Source organism: Eschrichtius robustus, chromosome 5 (genome assembly GCF_028021215.1).
Source record: "Eschrichtius robustus isolate mEscRob2 chromosome 5, mEscRob2.pri, whole genome shotgun sequence".
In the NCBI taxonomy this organism is placed as follows: domain Eukaryota; kingdom Metazoa; phylum Chordata; class Mammalia; order Artiodactyla; family Eschrichtiidae; genus Eschrichtius; species Eschrichtius robustus.
In genome coordinates this window covers 11,657,112-11,677,975 of record NC_090828.1, presented here as the reverse complement: position 1 = coordinate 11,677,975, position 20,864 = coordinate 11,657,112, and the positions used below count along the sequence as shown (strand labels likewise).

The window sequence follows — 20,864 nt, the reverse complement described above, 5'->3', positions numbered from 1 at the left end:
TTGGGTCTTTGTTGCTGCGCGTGGGCCCTCTCTAGCCGCGGCGAGCGGGGGCCACTCCTCATTGCAGTGCGCGGGCTTCTCATTAAGGTGGCCTCTCCTGCTGTGGAGCACGGGCTCTAGGCATGCGGGCTCAGTAGTTGTGGCACGCGGGCTCAGTAGTTGTGGCTCACAGGCTCAGTAGTTGTGGCACACGGGCTCAGTAGTTGTGGCACGCAGGCTCTAGAGCGCAGGCTCAGTACCTGTGACTCACGGGCTCAGCCGCTCAGCAGCATGTGGGATCTTCCCGGACCAGGGCTCGAACCCGTGTCCCCTGCATTGGCAGGTGGACTCCCAACCACTGCGCCACCAGGGAAGCCCCAATATAAACCATTATTCTTTAGGACTCCTTTCTGTATTTGAGGCTTAATAAATATATATAAACATTTAAATTAGTATTTTGGAAAAACAAGTTTGAGGTTTCATTTGTGTTGCAACGTGTATAATGTGTTTTTTAAAGGACCGCCTGGATCCGATGGCCTGCCAGGCTTGAAGGGGAGACCTGGAGACACTGGACCACCTGCAAGGGGGACGACGATGAGGGGCTTTGTCTTCACCCGGCACAGCCAGACCACGGCGGTTCCCTCCTGTCCAGAAGGGACAGAACCACTCTATAGTGGGTTTTCTCTTCTCTTTGTACAAGGAAATGAACAATCCCATGGACAGGACCTGGGTAATGTCCTCGTTCTCATTTCTAGCTACTTTGTTCCACGTGCAGACTATACATTTTTATGGCATGGGGTAATTCCCTCTGAAGTTAAGTATAAACAACCTGAGTATGTCACAGCATTTTTTAATGAGAGTAAATAAGACATTGGCCTGTATAATATTCATTCTGGAATGTAAGCTCTAGAAGGAGCCTGGCTCATGAACATTCATCCTGTGCAACGCAAAGACTTTTCACTAAAATACCTGTCTGCTTTTTAATCTTCAAAGTAACATCTTTTCTAAAGCTTCGTCTGGTTATTGGCTAGCATATACATATGAAGAACTGGGAACACTTTGAAGCAGACATTTTCCCAAGCAACCTCTGCTAGTCCTCAAATTCTAGACTGATTAGAAACGGCCACAGGAAGCGTTAAAGGTGGAAGAACGAAGGAGGATTTCTTTCCCTATTGGATCTTTAATTTCTATCAGTATTAAAACTTTTCAATCACACATTTTGCAAATAGCTCTTTTGTGTTGTCTTTCTCCAGTTTTTGCCATAGGTTGTGTTTTAATTAGCCTCTATCTAGTAATGATAATCAAAATAATTTGAATTTACTGTAAGTGACACCCAGCCTGATGTTTTATTAGGCACTCTTGGCAGCTGCCTGCAGAGATTTACTACAATGCCATTCTTATTCTGCAATATCAATGATGTATGTAATTTCGCATCTCGAAACGATTATTCATACTGGCTGTCAACACCAGCTCTGATGCCAGTGGACATGGCTCCAATTACTGGCCGGGCCCTGGAGCCTTATATTAGCAGGTAAAATCCCAATCCCTTAGTTTCGTGATGGGAGCAGTTGAATCACTTCGTTTGTAATGGAATGTAAGGCAGCACATCATGGTGCAGAAAGTGGCAATGCTACCATCTTCCTTGTTTCGCGTTACAGATGCACGGTCTGTGAAGGTCCTGCAATTGCCATAGCTGTTCACAGCCAAACTACTGATATCCCCTCATGTCCTCCTGGCTGGATTTCTCTCTGGAAAGGATTTTCTTTCATCATGGTAAGGAGAAAAGGAACAGTAAATTCATAGTAAAGATAATCTGTGGGATCTTACATTGGGCTGGATGAGATGTGACCCCCAGGAATGATATTGCTTGACATCAATATGCACAATCTGCTGTGGATATTTGCTTGAAAATCTACAAATATACTTTTTTTTACTTCAAGTAAGTTGTTCTTTGGTAAATAATGGAGCATTTTAAAAAAATAGACTTCTCAGAAAGAGACTACCCACAAATTCTAAGTAAGACATTTAAGTGAAGAGTAGCTACCATATTGGTAATAGAATGCCTTTTTTAAAAAATGTGGCAGCTGTTTTATATATCCTCCAAAAGCCTTCTGAAAACCCTGCAAGGTAGTTTCTATCATCTACAGTTTTACAAGTAAGAATGAAGTAAAGAAATTTCCCCAGGGTCTCACAACTAGTAAGTGGTAAAACTGGGATTTGAATCTGAGCCTGTCTGCTCCAAAATCTTTGTACCTTATACTGTGACCCTTTGAAGTTCCTATGAAGATGGGAACTAAAAGAAACAGCCTTTTAAAGGAAAATTCCCGAGATGTAAGTAATCCCGAGTTGAAGAAATCTAGGGATTAACATTTGTGATTCTGACACCTGCACAAACATGGCTAGTGGTCGTTCATATTCTGTGTAGCATCATTTATGATATGCTATTCCCCCTTCTTTACTCACAGACGTCCATTCATTCAATCATTAATTCAACAAATATTTATTTAACACCTACTATGTGCCTTGACCATTCGAGGTACTGAGGATACTGGCAGTGAACCAAAGTTCCTGCGCTCATGGAGCTTAAATCCTAGTGATAGGCATATAAGCAAGAAGACAAAATAACAATAGTAGTAATGAGTTCAGGTGGTGAACAGTCCTAGGAAGGAAATAAGGCAAGATAAGGGGAGAGACTGATAGGGGTGAAGTCAAGGAAATCTTTTTGGAGGTTATATTTAAGCAGACCCCTGAATGACAAGAAAGAACCAGTCAGACCTGGGGAAAAGAGCATTCCAGGCAAAATAAATAGCTTTTATTTTATTTTTGATGACTATCCTTCAACTTGGAAGGTAGCTGGAGTGTTAGTAAATTTGGGTAAAGAAGCACCAGAGGTTTAATTCATCCTTTATGGGTTTTTTTCTTACTGTCTTCTATTACAAAAAAGAAAATTTTAGAGCATTGAAAATGTGAGCAGTATGCCAAGAATTCTTATTTGGATACTTTTATTATGATAGTTCACAAGTGCAGGTTCAGAGGGCGCTGGGCAGGCACTGGCATCCCCCGGCTCCTGCTTAGAAGAATTCCGAGCCAGTCCATTTATAGAATGTCATGGAAGAGGAACATGCAACTACTATTCAAATTCCTACAGTTTCTGGTTGGCTTCATTAGACCCCAAAAGAATGTTCAGGTAACTATTCAAAGTCAAGTTTAATCTGATGACTCAATTGCATAACTATTCAAAGGTAGCCTATGTTAGACTTTCATGCCCTGTGTGTTGATGTACTCACATCGAAAAAATCTCCCCATGCCAATAAAATCCTGTTTAGCCTGTTTAGCCGATAAAATCCAGTTTACAAGTGGTCTAGAGTCAACAAGTAGCCATGGTTTGTGCTACTGTACCAATAAAGACCAAAAAAAATGTGATTTTTGTCATCACTAAATGTATTTAATATTTATATATGAATTTATAGACTACTGAATAAAACTATCAATACTAAATGATCTGCTAATCTTAATTTACTGTATTGGAAGACTTGTGAGTAATACAGAGTATTAAAAGGATAGGAGTAGTTTTTATTTCAGAAAAAATGATCCGTAAGTTTGCACCTGCAAGTTGCTGCTAAATAGAACTAAAATGCTGACATAGATACCTTTTCAGAAATACACCTCCCTATAATAAAGTTTAGATGAGCTACAATATTCATTAATAAAACTCAAACCCAGGAAGTATTTCCCTTTTATCTATAACTTGATGAAACTTTTTGTGGGTTTTTCTTTAGTTTTGTTTTGTTTTTTATTTCAGAAAACCTATTCCATCAACCGTGAAAGCTGGGGAGTTAGAAAAGATAATAAGTCGCTGTCAGGTGTGCATGAAGAGGAGACATTGAAGAAATAAAGAAAAAATAGAACTGTGACTTTTCATCCCAAATAACCAAGTAATGATAAAGAACATGCATTTATTTAAGTATTTTTCTCTAACCGAACAATATCGCCCTATGATGGCTTCGTACAAAGTTTCTTTTTGTTTCCCCACACAACAAAGCATTCTTTTAAGTTAGTTCTGTGATACTGCTCTCTAAACCTGTACTGTGTCAAAGTTCCCTAACTCAAGGCAGTAGGCTTTTCACAAAATATCACTGAAATTGTATTCCATTTGTATCCAATGCACTAAGTAAATGGTGACTGTATAAAGTTTGATGCTACAAGTTAAGAGCTACTTGGTCTACTGGATTCCCAGGATTTGCCCCCCTTCTATTCCAGTCTTTGAGACTCAGGGAGGCTAAATCTGTTTTAGATTGCCCAACCACCTGCTTCCTAAAGCTTTAGACCCTGGGTAGGGAAGGGGATGGAGACAAGTGGAATACTAAAACATCATGAATAAACTGGACTTTCAAACCTGGTGAGTAACCTAAGGCCTAAGGGAACCAGAACTGAACTGAGGTTCATGGATTTTTCTAGTGCTTTTTCAAACATACCCAAGACTATGGCCAAAAGGGGGTTGCTCTGAATGGAATCATAATAGCCTTGGAGATACTGCCTGGTTTTGGTTTACATTTTTTAAAAGATATTTTTGTTTGTCCATTGAACTCATTTCACTGCAGCAATATAGCTTGCTTATATTCAAATAGATACAATTTTTACCCTAGTGAATTAATTACACCCACACAAATAACAAGGACACTACTTCCTAGATGTGCACTTTATCCCCATCCCTATAAATCTTGGTGCATACCTTATAAAATAGTAGTTCAGCAATCCATGGAAGAACTTAAGCCATTTGTTGGCTAATCAGGCTCAGAATATTTTTCCTTTGCTCTAAATATTCCATTTAAACTGGGTGTTCAGAGATTTATTCCCTTGTTAACTATCTAATTCTTCCTTTGTAAAAACATGTTTTTGATATTACATATTCTTACAAACCATTGAAAGAGTCCATTGTGTAAAAATCTTAATGTACGAATTGTATAGTTTGGCAGTTGTATGTCAAATATGCTTCCTGATCCACCTAGGTGGAGTTGGTGGTGCTGATATTTAAATTCAGGTTATTGCTTCAACCTCAGTTGCTCTGTAAGTGAAGATGTGACCCCAGAGGACAGCACAGACTGTGACCTTGGTTGGCATCCTTCACTGCTCATGTGACTACTGTCAAGCCATTTTTACATTTAAACTGAGAAGTGCATTTTACTTAGATTATTTACTTAGACTCATTTTTTTTTTTAGACTCATCTTATACTAAGACTTTTTTTTTTTGCTCTAAAAATATCCTACTCTCTTAATTGTACTATCACGGCACAGGGCTAGCTGATCTCCACAAACCCTGTGTAGGTCAGCGATTCTCAAAATGTGGTCTCTAGACCAGCAGCATTAGCAGCATCTGGGTACCTGCCATAAGTGCAAATTCTAGGGCTCACCCTAGACCTTTAGAATCAGAAACTCTGGGGGTAAGGCCCAGAAATCTGTGTTTTAACAAACCCTCCTGGTGATTTCTGATTGGGAAGAACTGCTCTAGGCAAACACTTAAGAAACAATTCTACAGACAGTTACCAGGTACAGCTGGCAACTATTGCTCCATCCATGCCTCTCTTTAAAGTCCAAAATCACAAATGACCTTAAGGTCATTAATTTTACTAACAAGTAAATGCCCTATACTGGTGCTAATGCCAAATGACTGGCCTCTGCTTGTCCCCAGGCCTCCATCTTTTCTTGCCCTCTTATCAGTGTTTAACTTCTGAGGAAGACAAGTGATGCTAAAACCTTAAATTCCAATGAAGCCATATTAACAGTTGCTCAGTCCCACTTCTAAGACTGAGCATTAAAACATAGTTCATGTGCATTCCTTTCCAGATACCTATCAATCAGTAGTTTATAAGGTTATGAAGATTTAACTTTGTAGATAAATGTAAATAACTTGTTTCTTTTAAATTTCGGGCTTCAACTTTGGAATTTCACAGTGTGCTGAAATAGTGGATTTCTCAAAGGTCTTTTTGCAAGATAAACATTATTACGTAACTTATTTATAAAAGTATTACAATAATTCTAAATTTGAATTTTATTGCTAATTTAACTTACAAAGATTTTTCTATGCATCCAATGTAACTTACTGCTACTAAACTTAATTTAATATTTACTCTATAACCAAATGAAATATATTTAAAATATATTGAATATTTTATATTATATCTTGACAAAATTACAATGTTGTAATGTACTAATATTTCTGTAATTACAGCTTAAATATTATTTTATTGTATTGTCTAAGAATAAAATTGAAAAAATTATATCTGGTCTTATTTTTTTCAAAATGTAAACCAATTTTTTGGATTGTAAAAACAGTATATGTTCACTGTAAAAACAACAGCAATTATGAGGAAGAATATAAAAATTGCCATGATCTAACCCTCACCCCCACCCAAGAAAATTAAGATATTATCCTTCCAGACTTTTTTCTTGTAAATATATTTTTAAACAAAAATGGAATAAAAAGCATGCTGTCTTGAAACTAAATTTTTTAATTAAACTTAATACACTGTGGACATATTTTCACATCAATAGATAAGAACTAATCATTATTTACATGGATTTCCTACATAAATCAATGGGTTGATGGACATTTATTTTAGTTTTATTATGGACGTATTATACACATTTTATCATACATTTGTCCAATTACTTACTCAGGATAAATCTCTAGGAGGAAAACTGCAGAATCAAAGGACTTGCAATCTTAGGCCTTTGAGAGAGAGAGAGAGAGAGAGAGATACACATATATATACGTGTGTATATATATACATATATATATAAAAATGTTCTCCAGGAACATTGCTAGAATTTCCAGTTGCATCAACACAGTGTAATGAAAACACCCATCTCCTTATGCTTTTATCAATACTGGATATTCTTTTGTAATTTTGCCTGTCTCATTTTAATTTACATTTTGCTCATTACCAGTGAGGCTGAATATTTATCACTTTAAATTAGTATCTGGTTTTTTTAATTTAGTATATTTAATTAGTGCGTGGTTTTTTTTGTTGTTTTTTTTTTTACTGTGAAAGACCTAATCATATCTTTATCACTTCCTATTGAGATATTTAAGGAGTTTTTACAAATCAATAGGAAAACATACAGATTACAGAAGTTATGGGTCATATATTTCGATAAATGTTTCCCATTTATAATGCAAATACTTCTTATTCAAGGAAAAATATTCATAAAGTTTCAAAGGTAGAGAATTGGTAAAGATGAATGCCTTTAATACACGAAATCTGAACTCTCATAGGTAAGAAATTTTGGGTCTGTGTTAAATGACAATAAAGATATAATCAAAGGAAAAAACAGAATGAGTGAATAGTGAAGCTGGGTAATAATTCTAAGAAAGCCAAGAAAATTGTTGCTCAAATAAATATTTAGAAACACTCTCATAATTGGGGCAAAAACTAATTTGAAAACATTTTGAGTCAAAAAATATACTCATCTATTTTAATGAACTTATTTTTACTGCTGACAAGTAGAACAATGAGTGCTGTGTTTGAGTTCATTCTATTTATAAGCCTGTTTAAAAAGAAAAATCTTGATCAGTCTCTAAGGGATTCTTTGCAACTTATTGACAGGGCACTTGCGGAGCACTAAGAGTGCCTAATTCACCTCACCCTAATCCCAGCTCTGCTTACTGGAAACTAAGAGACAACCAAACACAGGAGGAAACGTAACTGATTTTGAATAACCGGGCTCAACTTAAACATTCAGATAAATATGACCCTTTCTAGGTTTTTGGAGGCTCTACAGTGTTTCTAAAAATGCCGACACTGCTCAAAACCTTTTTAGAACTATTGCTTTGGACTTATCTTTAATTCCAGTTTATCAGTCAAACATGGAAATAGATCTCATTACTTTATACCCAAGACCTACAACATGCTCAATATGGCCCCTCCATGAAGATAGAGAGATGAGTGAGATAAAGACCTTGGTCTCAAACATGGAACTTATCATCTGGTAAGGGAAAATAAGGCAAATACATAGATAATTATAATACTGAACAGAATGTGACAAGTACTGTAAGAGTCAACAAACAGTGGTTCAAAAGTTGGAGGGCTCAGGAAATCATAAGAGAGAGGACAGTTTAGGTGGTCCTTTAAGGGTAGTTAGGATTTCAAGAAACAGAAGGTGATCATAGGCAGGATGGCATTCTAGGTGGCAGAAATAGCACAGATAAAAGTAAGTACTTAGGAAAGCATGAAGCAATCTCAGAGAACAATTAATGGTCAAGAATATATGGAATATATACATATATATCATACACACACACAAGGAGTGGTAAATAAATTGGCATAGCAGGAGGTGAGGGCCATATTAGGGTTTAGAACACCAAGGTGAACTTGCACATCATTGGTTGGCATTAGAGACCCACTGAAGATTTTGAGCCAAAGAGTAGAATGATCATACAAATGGTAACACGAAAGATCCAATATTTCATATACTACCCTCCCAGGCTATTTCAGTTTCAAGTATTTTTTAAAATTACTGTACTGCTGTACGGACATTTGAATTTGTGGAGAACTATGAGTCGTCAATTTCTTTTTGTATTTGGGGCTTCAAATTTGGGATGTCTTTGTCACAAATTGTAGAAATAGGTTCTTTGTGGATCCAACATCCAGGAATAATTAGAGAAAGAAAAATATTGGAAGTGGGGAGGCCAGTTAAAAGGGTAACAGTCCAGATGGTTGGTAATGGTCTCGTAGCAGGAGGAGAAATGACAGAGAAAGTGGACAGTTAGCCTTGAGGTGGGAGAATATAAAGGATGGGGGACAGTGAAAGGTGATTTCAGAGTCTTGAACCTTGGTGACTGGAAAAAATATCTGGCCAACTGAACAAGGAAATTCAACTGAACAAGGAAACTGAACAAGGAAATTCAGAAGTTATCTGGATTAGGAAGAGGGAGAAAATTTGAGTTGGAAACCCTGTTGGGATCAAAGCTCCAATGGGACACTTAGGAAGAAATGGCTAGAACTAGTGTAACAGGATGAGACAAAATGGTCTGTTAATTTTATTTAGATTTAAATACCACCTTTTCCCACAAAAGATTTGAGGCAACTGTGGGTGAAAAGATAGTCAATGGTGGATTGAATCATAAACAGGAATGTCCACATTAATGACGGAAGAGACAGAAGACCCAGCATGAAGCTTTATTACAAAAAACAAGGGAGCAGGGCTTCCCTGGTGGCGGAGTGCTTAAGAATCTGCCTGCCAATGCAGGGGACATGGGTTTGATCCCTGGTCCGGGAAGATCCCACATGCGGTGGAACAACTAAGCCCGTGTGCCACAACTACTGAGCCTGCGCTCGAGAGCCCGCGAGCCACAACTACTGAAGTCCGCACACCACAACTACTGAAGCCCATGCGCCTAGAGCCCGTGCTCTGCAACAAGAGAAGCCACTGCAATGAGAAGCCTGCGCACCGCAACGAAGAGTAGCTCCTGCTCGCCAAAACTAGAGAAAGCCTGGGCAGAGCAATGAAGACCCAACGCAGCCAAAAATAATAAATAAATTAAATAACTAAATTTATTTTAAAAAAACAAAAAGGGAGCAGAGTTCCCAGGTAAGGGAGAGAAAGAGCCTTTTTTTTTTTCTTTCTTTTAGAATTTACTACCAGTTAGGTGTAACCGGTAGGTGCTTTCATGTATTGATACTACACTCTTATCTAATTTAATTTAACAGAATCAACTGATGCAGGAAGATTATGGTTTATCAAGACTAAGGTAGAAGACTTTGGATTTGGTAATTGGATCACACGAAATTCTCAGAGGACTTCCTAAATGGTTTTAAAGAATGGTAACATCTCTGGAGTATCTTTAGACTCTAGAGAAGTACCTACTCATGTGTATGTCTTTGGCTGTTTGTTAACGTCGAGGCACACAAAGTATTCCGTGAATTGGCTTCAGTCCCTCCCAACGTTGATGAGCATGGTACTGACTCTCCCCCGGAAAGTTAGTGGGTAAGTGGTTAGATGCAGGCAATTCTTGGAAGCTAAACAAGGCTGCTAACCTCTGTGAAACCTAACTTCTCCTTTTCCATGATTCTCATCTTTAAGGATCAGGGGAGCCAGTCAGGGCAGGGGTCACTGTTTAAGGAAGACATAGAGGGCTTGAAAAGTCGTCAAAATTGTACTGTAGTGTTTAAGAATCACTTGCAGAACTGGCGAAATATCCAGATTCTTAGGCCTCACACCAGTCCTGATTTTGATGCAGTCCTGAACACTAGTTATTTAACTAGCTACTGAGGGTTTACCTTGTAAACAGGAGAAGCGGTTGGCGCACCTTGCCCATAACAAAGATGTCGCCTCATCTACGTCGTACTGCCCCCGCTCCTATGCGTGGGCCTTACGTCCGCCCTTACCTGCGTCACATGACCACAAACCGGCGTCAACTACGGCTACTGGGAGGGGCCAGTCCCGGAAGTTCTCGCGTCTTTCCCCGCCCGCTGCGGGCATCTCTGGCCGGTGATTTGCCCGGGTGCCTCCGTGCGCTCGGCCAACGGCCTCTGACAGCGCCCACCCGAGCGCCTCGGGAGCCGGCGAGCGGCGGTCCTCGCCAGGGACTTTCAGCGGGCCCAGGGGTGAGTACTGACGTCTTCCCGACCCGGGACCCGCGGCCCGAGCCGGCTGTCGGGCCTAGCGCCGCGGCCCTGACCCTCCGTCGATGGAGGGACCCGCTGCGGCCCCGGCCCGTTCGTGGTGTATTTCTGGCCGGAGGCCCGACCCCAGAGCCTCTCGTCTTAAGCCCTGGGCTTTCCTCCTCCTTAGGGCGTCCTGAGAGCTTCAAGCGCGGTTTGGCTGGTAGTCTTCTCTCATCCTTCTCAGCCAAGGTCCTGGTACCCTTTAGTATGACCTTGAACCCGACGCCTGCCGTCTTTAAAAGTTTTTGGTTTGTTTTGTTTTTACTTTGTGGAAAAGAACGTGTTCGAAAAGAAAGGCCTTGTTGGAAGCCCAGGTTGGTCGGGGAGGCCCCTGGTCGGGCCGGTGTGTAAGCATCCTTGCTCGCAGGTGTGGATGCCTGGAGATGCTCCTAGATTTCATTCCAGGAGCTGGGAAATGGGGAAAGCTCGGTTTCCCGTTCCGATAAGCCTCTGACCTTCGTTTGCAGGAGGAGTTCCGCTTATATGGTATTTAGAAGAAAACCCTCGGGTGCGTCCTACAACTTTAGAGCAAGGGGCCTTCTCGAGGGAGGAGAATGCTTTCAAAAGTGGTGGCGTCTTTTAGTTGCAGAAGATAAAAGCTTTAGGGCCCTTGTTCCCAAATATAGAACCAGTCGTTTACAGGCCTCTCACCCCACTGAGAGACTTTAATTGAAGGATCTTAAATGTTTTCTCTCCCTAAATGAAAAACATTTGTTTCAGTGTCTGAGATCCCAAAGGAAAAACCCTTAGGAAAATAAATTCAGAAAGAATTAGAGCGATTTAGTTGTACCTAGTAGTCTCTTCCCCTGTAATTAAATTGTGTGTGGGACCTGCTATCTATTTGGTTTCAAGCACTCGTGCGTTGGTTTTGCTGGGTTTTTCCAAAAGGAAATTGTGTTTTCTATCCCTTCCTGTCTGATAGGGCTGCCTTGTTTTATGATTACAAAGTTTAGCTGTTATTGTCCTCCCTTCTTGTGTTGAAACTTGTTTTCTGTGGATTGATAACCTTATTTTAAAATTTGTTAATTTCAAGTTTTCAGTGATTTTTCTTTAAAAATTAAAATTAATCCTGGGTTACTACACTGTGATTTTCTAATACACCCATTCTTTAGGCATAGTTGCTTGAAAAGAGAACTGAAACAGGGTGACTGTATAAAAGCCTTGGACTAGGTCCACATAATAAGCAACAAACAACCCAACATTTTTTTTGGTAATTGGAGAATTATGTAAATCTTTGCAACCACAGTCAATTTGACCCAGGTTGTTTCTGTGACTTCCTGGGCTACTTCTTTGCATCCCAGTGTTCTAATATAGAAAATAAGAAAGTCAGGCTTGAATCATTGTGTCCCCAAATTGGGACACTTTCCACGAGTGGGATGTGACTTGACTTTAGGTGGTTTGCAGATGAGGGTTTTTTGTAAGAGTTATGTTTTTGTTACGTGTCTTTATATATGTACATTAAGTCCATGGTTTAAAAAAGTAAGGGTATTCCCTAGTGGTCCAGTGGTTAGGACTCAGCACTTTGAAAGCCAGGGTCCTGGGTTCAATCCCTGGTTGGGGAATTAAGATCCCTCAAGCTGCCTGGCCAAAAAATAAATAAATAAAATAAAATAGTAATGTAAAATTTCCTTTTAAAATACACTTAAGATTTTTAAAAATTTAGTTAAAGAAAAGATTAAGTATAGCTGAGCGTAAACGTACTGCATGAGTATGGAAAAAAAAGCATGAAGTTGCTAAGTTACTGATGGTTGGGAACCACCGGGCTTAGAAAGTAGAGATATAAGATCATCTATGATTCTGAGAGAGATTTTTGTCTCCTTAGTTATATCACAGAGACTCATGTACTTGTTGTCTAGTAGATTGTAAGTGACAAAATTGGAACTAATGTCTTAACTCCAAATGAGAAATTTATTTTCTTTATTGCCAAAAGATATTACCGAAAATGTCACAGTCTAATGAGGGAGAAAAAAATTAGATTTTGATCTATTTTACTTAAGCAGAAAAGCCAGTAATTGGAACAGTACAATGTTAAATCTTAGTAGAAAAGTTCCATCTACTTTGTAAGTAGCTCAGATTGGCTACAGGAGAATTTGACTTTTTCCAGAAGTTGTCTTTTCATTGTCCACCTTTGTGATCTAAGTCTGTGATACTTTGCAAACTCAGAGAGTCTTGTAAGAGAAGATGTTTCTGTAAAATGAAATGTTGAGACCCGTGGGATGTACTAGTGGAAAGTTAATAAGAAGAACGAAATGTAGTAAATGGAATGTGGAGAATAGCACATTTCAGGGAGATAATGTTTTTCTAGCAATTGCGTCCCTTGTTTATTATTATAAAGTTTCAGTTTATAATGTCCCAAGGCTATACTCCTTTTGAGGTATCTCTTTTCAGTGTTAGTTTTAACTATAAGCTTTTACTGTGCTTCAGATATATACACACAAGTATAAGAAGAGTATCTCATTTAGAATGATGCACAGAAATTGATGAGAGATTGCCTATGGGGACCTAGGTGGTTATAGGATAGGATCTGGTGGGACACTTTATTTTCTTTGTGTGTTCTTTTTTTTTCTTTTCTTTATTTTTTTTTTAACATCTTTATTGGAGTATAATTGCTTTACAATGTTGTGTTAGTTTCTGCTGTATAAGAAAGTGAATCAGCTATACGTATACATATATCCCCATATCTCCTCCCTCTTGCGTCTCCCTCCCACCCTCCCTATCCCACCCCTCTAGGTGGTCACAAAGCACAGAGCTGATCTCCCTGTGCTATGCGGCTGCTTCCCACTAGCTATCTATTTTACATTTGGTAGTGTATATATATGTCAGTGCTACTCTTTCACTTTGTCCCAGCTTACCCTTCCCCCTCCCCATGTCCTCAAGGCCATTCTCTACGTCTGTGCATTTATTCCTGTCCTGTGCCTAGGTTCTTTAGAACCATTTTTTTTTAGATTCCATATACATGTGTTAGCATATGGTATTTGTTTTTCTCTTTCTGACTTACTTCACTCTGTATGACAGACTCTAGGTCCATCCACCTCACTACGAATAACTCAATTTCATTTCTTTTTATGGCTGAGTAATATTCCATTGTATATATGTGCCACATCTTCTTTATCCATTCATCTGTCGATGGACACTTAGGTTGCTTCCATGTCCTGGCTATTGTAAATAGTGCTGCAATGAACATTGTGGTACATGACTTTTTGAATTATGGTTTTCTCAGGGTATATGCCCAGTAGTGGGATTGCTGAGTTGTATGGTAGTTCTATTTTTAGTTTTTTAAGGAACCTCCATACTGTTCTCCATAGTGGCTGTATCAATTTACATTCCCACCAACAGCGCAAGAGGGTTCCCTTTTCTCGACACCGTCTCCAGCATTTATTGTTTGTAGATTTTTTGATGATGGCCATTCTGACAGGTGTGACGTGATACCTCATTGTAGTTTTAATTTGCATTTCTCTAATGATCACTGATGTTGAGCATCCTTTCATGTGTTTGTTGGCAATCTGTATATCTTCTTTGGAGAAATGTCTATTTAGGTCTTCTGCCCATTTTTGGATTGGGTTGTTTGTTTTTTTGATATTGAGCTGCATGAGCTGCTTGTGTATTTTGGAGATTAATCCTTTGTCAGTTGCTTCCTTTGCAAATCTTTTCTCCCATTCTGAGGGTTGTCTTTTCATCTTGTTTATGGTTTCCTTTGCTGTGCAAAAGCTTTTAAGTTTCATTAGGTCCCATTTTTTAATTTTTGTTTTTATTTCCATTTCTCTAGGAGGTGGGTCAAAAAGGATCTTGCTGTGATTTATGTCATAGAGTGTTCTGCCTATGTTTTCCTGTAAGAGTTTTATAGTTTCTGGCCCTACATCTCTGTGTGTTCTTGTGTACTTTGTACCATGTGCGTGTGTCACTGGTTCAAATTAAATACCAAATTAAAGTTAGGAATGAAATAAAACATATGAAATTAAATACTGAATGAAAATAGCTGGATGAAAATTTAGCCAATGCATTTGCTCCTCCTTAATTAGTGTGTATATATATATACACTTATATATACACTTGTTTATACATATAAGTATTAAGATTCTTTGTTTATGTTTAGTACGTATTTTTCATCAGGCATGTTTTCCTTTGTTTCAAATCAGAAACTTATACATATAAGTATTAAGGTTCTTTGTTTATGTTTAATACGTATTTTTCATCAGGCATGTTTTCCTTTGTTTCAAATCAGAAACAATGATTGTCTTTTATCTTGCATTAACTAGTGAACGGCTGTAGGGTTCTGTCTCCAGGCCTAAAATTGGTGGTAAGCTTGTTCATTTTTTCTTTATTTATTTTACTGGTTTTTTTTAAGGTAAGGTTGTGCATCTTTAGTGACTTTCGTTATTTGGAGTATTTCCAGCAATGAATTCCTAATGTTAGTATCATCTAGTTTTTCAGTTAGCTCCTGTTTTTTCTCCCCCAGGGACAAAAGTGGCTCTAAATCCAGCACATGCATATTGAAGCAAGTTAAAGGATTTAATATGAAGCACAGAAACCGATAATGCCATAAAGCAAGCAGTAGTTGGTACACATTTGTGAGTAAAAATTTTCTTTTGGCTCTATTTTCTTAGTCTTTAAACCATTTGCATGCAAATCCTTAAAATTCACACATTTTGGTAAAGAATAAAGGGTGCAAGTTAGCAGTCATAAGTAACCATTTGTCAGGGCTTAGCCCTTAGCAACCTCTAAGAACTCTCCAAAGCATGTCAGTAAGGTGGAGTTTAAAATGTGTGATATATCTCTGACATGGAGTTTAAGAAATGTCCCAGCTATGGCTTACATTTATACTGTCTTTAATTTTTTATTGACCTGGATTTGTATATAATATCTTATGCTGAAAATGTAGTGTAATTTGGTTTTCAAAGTTATTTCCTTTTAAAGAAACCATTACTTATACATCAAATATTAGGTTACTTCAAATACATTTTTCTGCCCTTTACATTATTTTCATAATTTTTTCATTTGTACTTAGTCTGAAAAAGGAAAGGATCTTTTCCGCCTTTAGAATATAATAATTAGAGGAGTTTTATGGCAAAATGTTTTCTTCTAATCTGACTTCACATTTGTATATTCATTTGATTAGCTTTTCTTTATCCCGTTTGCAAAATCATAATACAGTGACTATGCTTAAAACAGTCTTTATATTTTTTGAGGTATAGAATAACTCTTTTTAGGAGAGATTTGAAAATTGATTTTGGTTGAAATCCAAAAATAATTTTAAGTAGATATTTACTTTTATTGATAGTTTTCTTATGAAATGAATTGTTGAAATACTGATTTTTATTCTTTCTTTTTTACAGCTGGAAAAGCAGTTTCCGTGTTGTTATGTACACCTCCAAAAAAATTCAGATCTGTAGGGGAATTGTTGTGTAAAGTAAACTGAACTACAGGGAGGCAGTATTTTAATAGCTATTATAAACGTGTATTTACTGTATTAAAAATGAGTAAAAGAACAAGCAATGACACATCACTAGGAAGGTCAGTGACATTTTATTCGGTTGAGCTGGCATTATAGGTTTGAGACATAGTTGCTTTAAAGCTGATTGCCCCTAGGCTAATCATATTCTTTTACACTTCTGTCAGCATTTTGTATCTTGGGGCAACTTCCTTTCTGCTGCATTTCCCTGGAGCATGGCTCCTTCTCTGATTTAGGTTTCTCAGTGCATTTGTTCTGTCTTTCCCTTTAAAGGCATGCCATGTTTTTAAAAAATACACATGTAAATATGATACTAAGTACAAATTAATAGTGTGAAACTTTCACACTATAGTCCCTCAAAATGAATGCAAACATTAAGGATTTATTAGTATATATTCTGTATTTGGTATTCATTTCATCTCAGTCATCAGATATACATTCAGTAAGAGAAGTTTTAATTTTTATTTTGTGAAATTCAGGGGGTTGCTTCTTTTTTAGTAAATTTAGAATTAACATTATTTACCTTATGAATCTGATTTTCGTCATTAAAAGGTTTTATTTTTTCCATGCATGACGGGAATTTCTAATTTCGTTTTTATAAAGTTCTAGCAGCTTCCCTTCATATAATTCATTAGGAACTTTCTATTTAAGTTTTATTTTAGGCATTTTTTGGGTTATATAAGCAGCATGCATATCTATTTATGCAGAGAGGAAGAGAGTGTACGTGTGTGCACATTCGTGTTGTGGTTATACAATAATTTAAAAAATTTGCTCCTAAGCAATATCCTCAAGGTGCAGTTTCAACTAAGTGAGAAGGTATTATGTTGAGGAAAACATTTGCTTCGATCTTTTATTTTTCCTTTGTATGTATTCAGTACTCACAAATGAGAAGTCTCCTTTGCTCTTTCTAAAAGGTATTCTAACTTCACTGCATAGAAGAGACTGACATTTTCACACTCAGTCATCCCTGTCTTTACATTTTTTGCCCGCAGAGTGAGTGGGGCAGCATTTCCTTCTCCCTGTGCTGCTGAGATGGCGGAAATTAGTCGAATTCAATATGAAATGGAATACACCGAAGGTATTAGTCAGCGAATGAGGGTCCCGGAAAAATTAAAGGTAGCACCACCAAATACTGACCTGGAACAAGGATTCCAAGAAGGAGTTTCAAATGCTAGTGTGATTATGCAGGTTCCAGAGAGGATTGTTGTAGCAGGTATTTTATATTTGTTTATAAACTTGCCTGATAAATGTATTTTATATATTTTTAGAAAACTTTTGGGATTTTTCAAAATATTATTTAGAAAAGGGGTTGGGAAATGCAACGTTACATTTTCTTCAAAAAGTTTATTAATTGCAATAGTCTGAAATTTCAAATAGTATTTTTTAATAATTCAACTAATTATTGAGATATAATTTACATACATAAGATAGTGTAATTTTAAAGTGTACAGCCTGATGAGTTTTGACAAATGTATACTCACTCCTGTGTAACCTCTACCGCAGTCCAGATATAGAACATATTCATTACCCGCCAAAAGGTTTCTCATTCAGTTCCTACCCCTCAATTCCAGACAACCATAATCTCCTTTTTATAACCAGAGATCAGATTTGTCTTTCCCAGAGTTTCGTATGAATGGACTAATACACTGTATACTCTTGGGTCTGGCTTCTTTTGCTTAGTGTAATGTTTTTGAGATTCTTCCATATTGTTGCTATATCAGTTGTTCATACCATTTTATTTCTAATATTCCAGTGTGTGGATAAACCACAGTTTGTTTATACATTCACCTGTTGGTGGACATTTGGGTTGTTTCCTTTTTGGTGCTATTAGGAATAAAGCTGCTATGAAGACATGTGTTTTCATATCTCTTAGGAGTGGAATTGCTAGATCATATTATAAGTTATGACGTTTAACTTTATGAAAAGCTGTCAAGCTGTTTTTGAAATTGGTTGTACCCTGTTACATTCCCATCAGTGACATATGAGAGTTTCATTTGCGCCACATCCTTGCCAACACTTTGTATTGTTAGTCTTTTTAATTTTAGCTATTGCTAGTGAGTGTGTAATGGTTAATACATTTTAATAAAACCTATGCCTTTTAAAAATCTCCCTCCTTTCCTTTTTTTTTTTTTTTTTCCCCTACGCTTAGGAAATAATGAAGACATTCCATTTTCAAGACCAGCAGATCTTGACCTTATACAGTCAACTCCCTTCAAACCTTTGGCATTAAAAACACCACCTCGTGTACTTACGCTAAGTGAAAGACCACTAGATTTTCTGGATTTAGAAAAACCTCCTCCAACCCCTCAAAATGAAGAAGTAAGTGCTAGAGTTTTAACATCATCTGAATTTGAAATAATAGAGACAGAAGCAAAAGTTAAAGAGGAGTTAAGAGGCTATAAATCATATCATTGGTAATATGTAATGGAATCAGAATTATCAACAGATACCCCAAATAAGATACTATGCTGTTGGGTTTTTTTTAATTTAAATATTATATTTCAGGAAAATGACAACTACCCCAAATAAGATACTATGCTGTTGGGTTTTTTTTTTATTTAAATATTATATTTCAGGAAAATGACAATTTTGTGGAAATCATTAACATTCATGTGGTCTTGAAGGATGAGCTTTTATGGCTGGGAGTTACACTTTAAGCAATACAGAAAAATTTGGGAAGTTTAGCATGGGAAAAAATTAATGCATCACTTTGTTACAAAAGCAGTCTGGCAAATGGCAAAGAAAGCTCTTTTTTCCCCTTGATACTACCTATTCTCCCTGCTTGCTGAAAAGTTTCTACTGAGTTAGTTACCGTATTGTGTAAGGTTAATGGCCTTGTTGACCTAACTGTGATAGTATATGGACTAATAAGGTGTTAGTCGCAAACTTCAAATCTTGCCTTTGCTATTGATTCAGGGCCAATCTTGTAAGACTCCTTTTCTGTGGTTTCTGTAGTTGCAACTTTTTCATTATAACTTCTAAATTCCTGTGTTGTCATGATGCTAGTATAAGACAGTGTGCAAAGATATGTTTTTATTGATAATGGAACTGCCCTTGTCTTTAATTTTTCATATAATCCTTTCCTAAGAGGGTAAATCACCCATATAACCTACTGGAGTGCAGTTTCCTAGTACTGGGTATGGCCTTTTCTAGTTTGGAAGTTTCAGCTGAGGTGACTCAGATAATACACTCCTAGGTGCCAGTTTAGACATTCTAGGTATTTACTCAGTGAAAAGTACTAAATTTGAATGTTCACATGATGAAAAGGCACTAAGGTACTTGCAGAATTGTACTGATATTTATTTAACAGACATTTTTTGAGCTTTTATGTAAGACACTCTGCAGTGAGACATGGTTCCTTCATAGTGGTCTGAGTGAGGGAAAGACCATTACGGCTGTGAATAGTATTGTCTTGGAATGAGGATCCTGCCAGGAGAGAAACCCTCCCTTTGATATTCTTCAGGTTTTGTTTGTCTTCTGATCTTTATGCTCCCACCATTTTAGACACTTGTGCCTACTTGGTGTGAATAACCAACTGAAAACAAGACGAGTACTGTCTCTCAGTAGACCTAGGTTTTAAGCCCATGTGGGGTTTACTCCCGCTGTAATTGATATTTAGTCAAATGTGATAAATGTCCAAAGTGTATAGCACTGGAGTGAAAAGCTGAGGCTGAGAATTAACCTAATTTTGAAGGCCTACTTTGCTACTTACTAACCACATAACTTTGGGCAAGTTATTTAACAATTCCAAGGCTCATCTCTAAAATAATGATAAGAATAATGCCAACTGCGTACGATTGTTGAGAGAATTAAATGTAATAATATGTGTAGTATGTTTAGCACACGTTCTAATTGATGTGAAAAGCTCAATAGGTACAAATATCATTGTTGTGAAAGTTAACATCCTGTGGCAGAAGATTTGGAAGCATCTTAAGTGTCTATCAACAGATGAATGGATAAAGAAGATGTGACATACGCGTGCGCGCGCGCGCGCACACACACACACACACACACACACACACACACAATGGAATACTACTCAGCCATAAAAAAGAATCAAATTTTGACATTTGCAGCAACATGGATGGACTTGGAGGGTATTATGCTAAGTGAAGTAAGTCTGAGAATCTAAAAAATACAACTAGTGAGTATAACAAAGAAGAAACAGACTCACAGATACAGAGAATAAATTAGTGGCTGCCAGTGGGGAGGGGCAATAGAGGGGTAAGGGTTTAAGAGGTACAAACTGTTATGTATAAAATAAGCTACAGGGATATACTGTACAGCACAGGGACTATAGCCAGTATTTTATAATAACTATAAATGGAGTATGACCTTTAAAAATTGTGAATCACTATATTGTACACCTTTAATTTATGTAATATTGTATATCAACTATACTTCAATTAAAAAAAAACACAAACCTTTGGCAGGAGCCAAATCCTGAGATGCAGGAGAGGAGTTTCCGATATTAGTACTAGTTGCCTATTAAAAGGAAAGCAAAGGTGATGATCTGTGCTTCAGTCCATAGAAGGGTCAGGTGGCCCTCAAGAGGCAATCAGCTAGTGAGCAGAGGAGAAAAGGGAAGGAACCAGAGTTCTGGTAGCTTCTACAAAATGGATTGAAATGGAAGGGTAGTAACGCCCTGAGTGCTGATAACATTGATGATTCATTCGGATGCTACTTAGAATATATCCAATAAGATTCCCTAAGTCATTTATTCTGTAATAATCATTTTACAGCATATGCCAAGGTTTCTCAACCTCAGC

At 37.5% G+C, this 20,864-nt stretch overlaps 2 protein-coding genes across 10 annotated transcripts in view; both read left to right on the top strand.

The window, feature by feature from the left end:
* COL4A3 (collagen type IV alpha 3 chain) overlaps positions 1-5,951 on the top strand; it is a 70,193-nt gene extending 64,242 nt beyond the window's left edge. For both annotated transcript variants that reach the window (XM_068544315.1, XM_068544314.1), the window contains 5 exons: positions 497-709; positions 1,333-1,510; positions 1,638-1,752; positions 2,994-3,166; positions 3,782-5,951. In XM_068544315.1, the coding sequence (XP_068400416.1) occupies positions 497-709; positions 1,333-1,510; positions 1,638-1,752; positions 2,994-3,166; positions 3,782-3,866 (764 nt within the window). In that variant the 3' untranslated portion in view covers positions 3,867-5,951. The remainder of the gene's footprint in view (positions 1-496; positions 710-1,332; positions 1,511-1,637; positions 1,753-2,993; positions 3,167-3,781) is intronic.
* A 4,505-nt stretch (positions 5,952-10,456) lies between these two features.
* The window catches only part of MFF (mitochondrial fission factor), a 33,621-nt gene continuing 23,213 nt past the window's right edge, over positions 10,457-20,864 (top strand). For 7 of the 8 annotated variants that reach the window (XM_068544313.1, XM_068544312.1, XM_068544311.1 and 4 more), the window contains exons 1-5: positions 10,457-10,586; positions 15,103-15,214; positions 15,980-16,157; positions 17,088-17,308; positions 18,245-18,414. In XM_068544313.1, coding sequence (XP_068400414.1) covers positions 16,120-16,157; positions 17,088-17,308; positions 18,245-18,414 — 429 coding nt within the window. In that variant the 5' untranslated portion in view covers positions 10,457-10,586; positions 15,103-15,214; positions 15,980-16,119. The remainder of the gene's footprint in view (positions 10,587-15,102; positions 15,215-15,979; positions 16,158-17,087; positions 17,309-18,244; positions 18,415-20,864) is intronic. The other variant, XM_068544309.1, reaches the window with a different exon arrangement.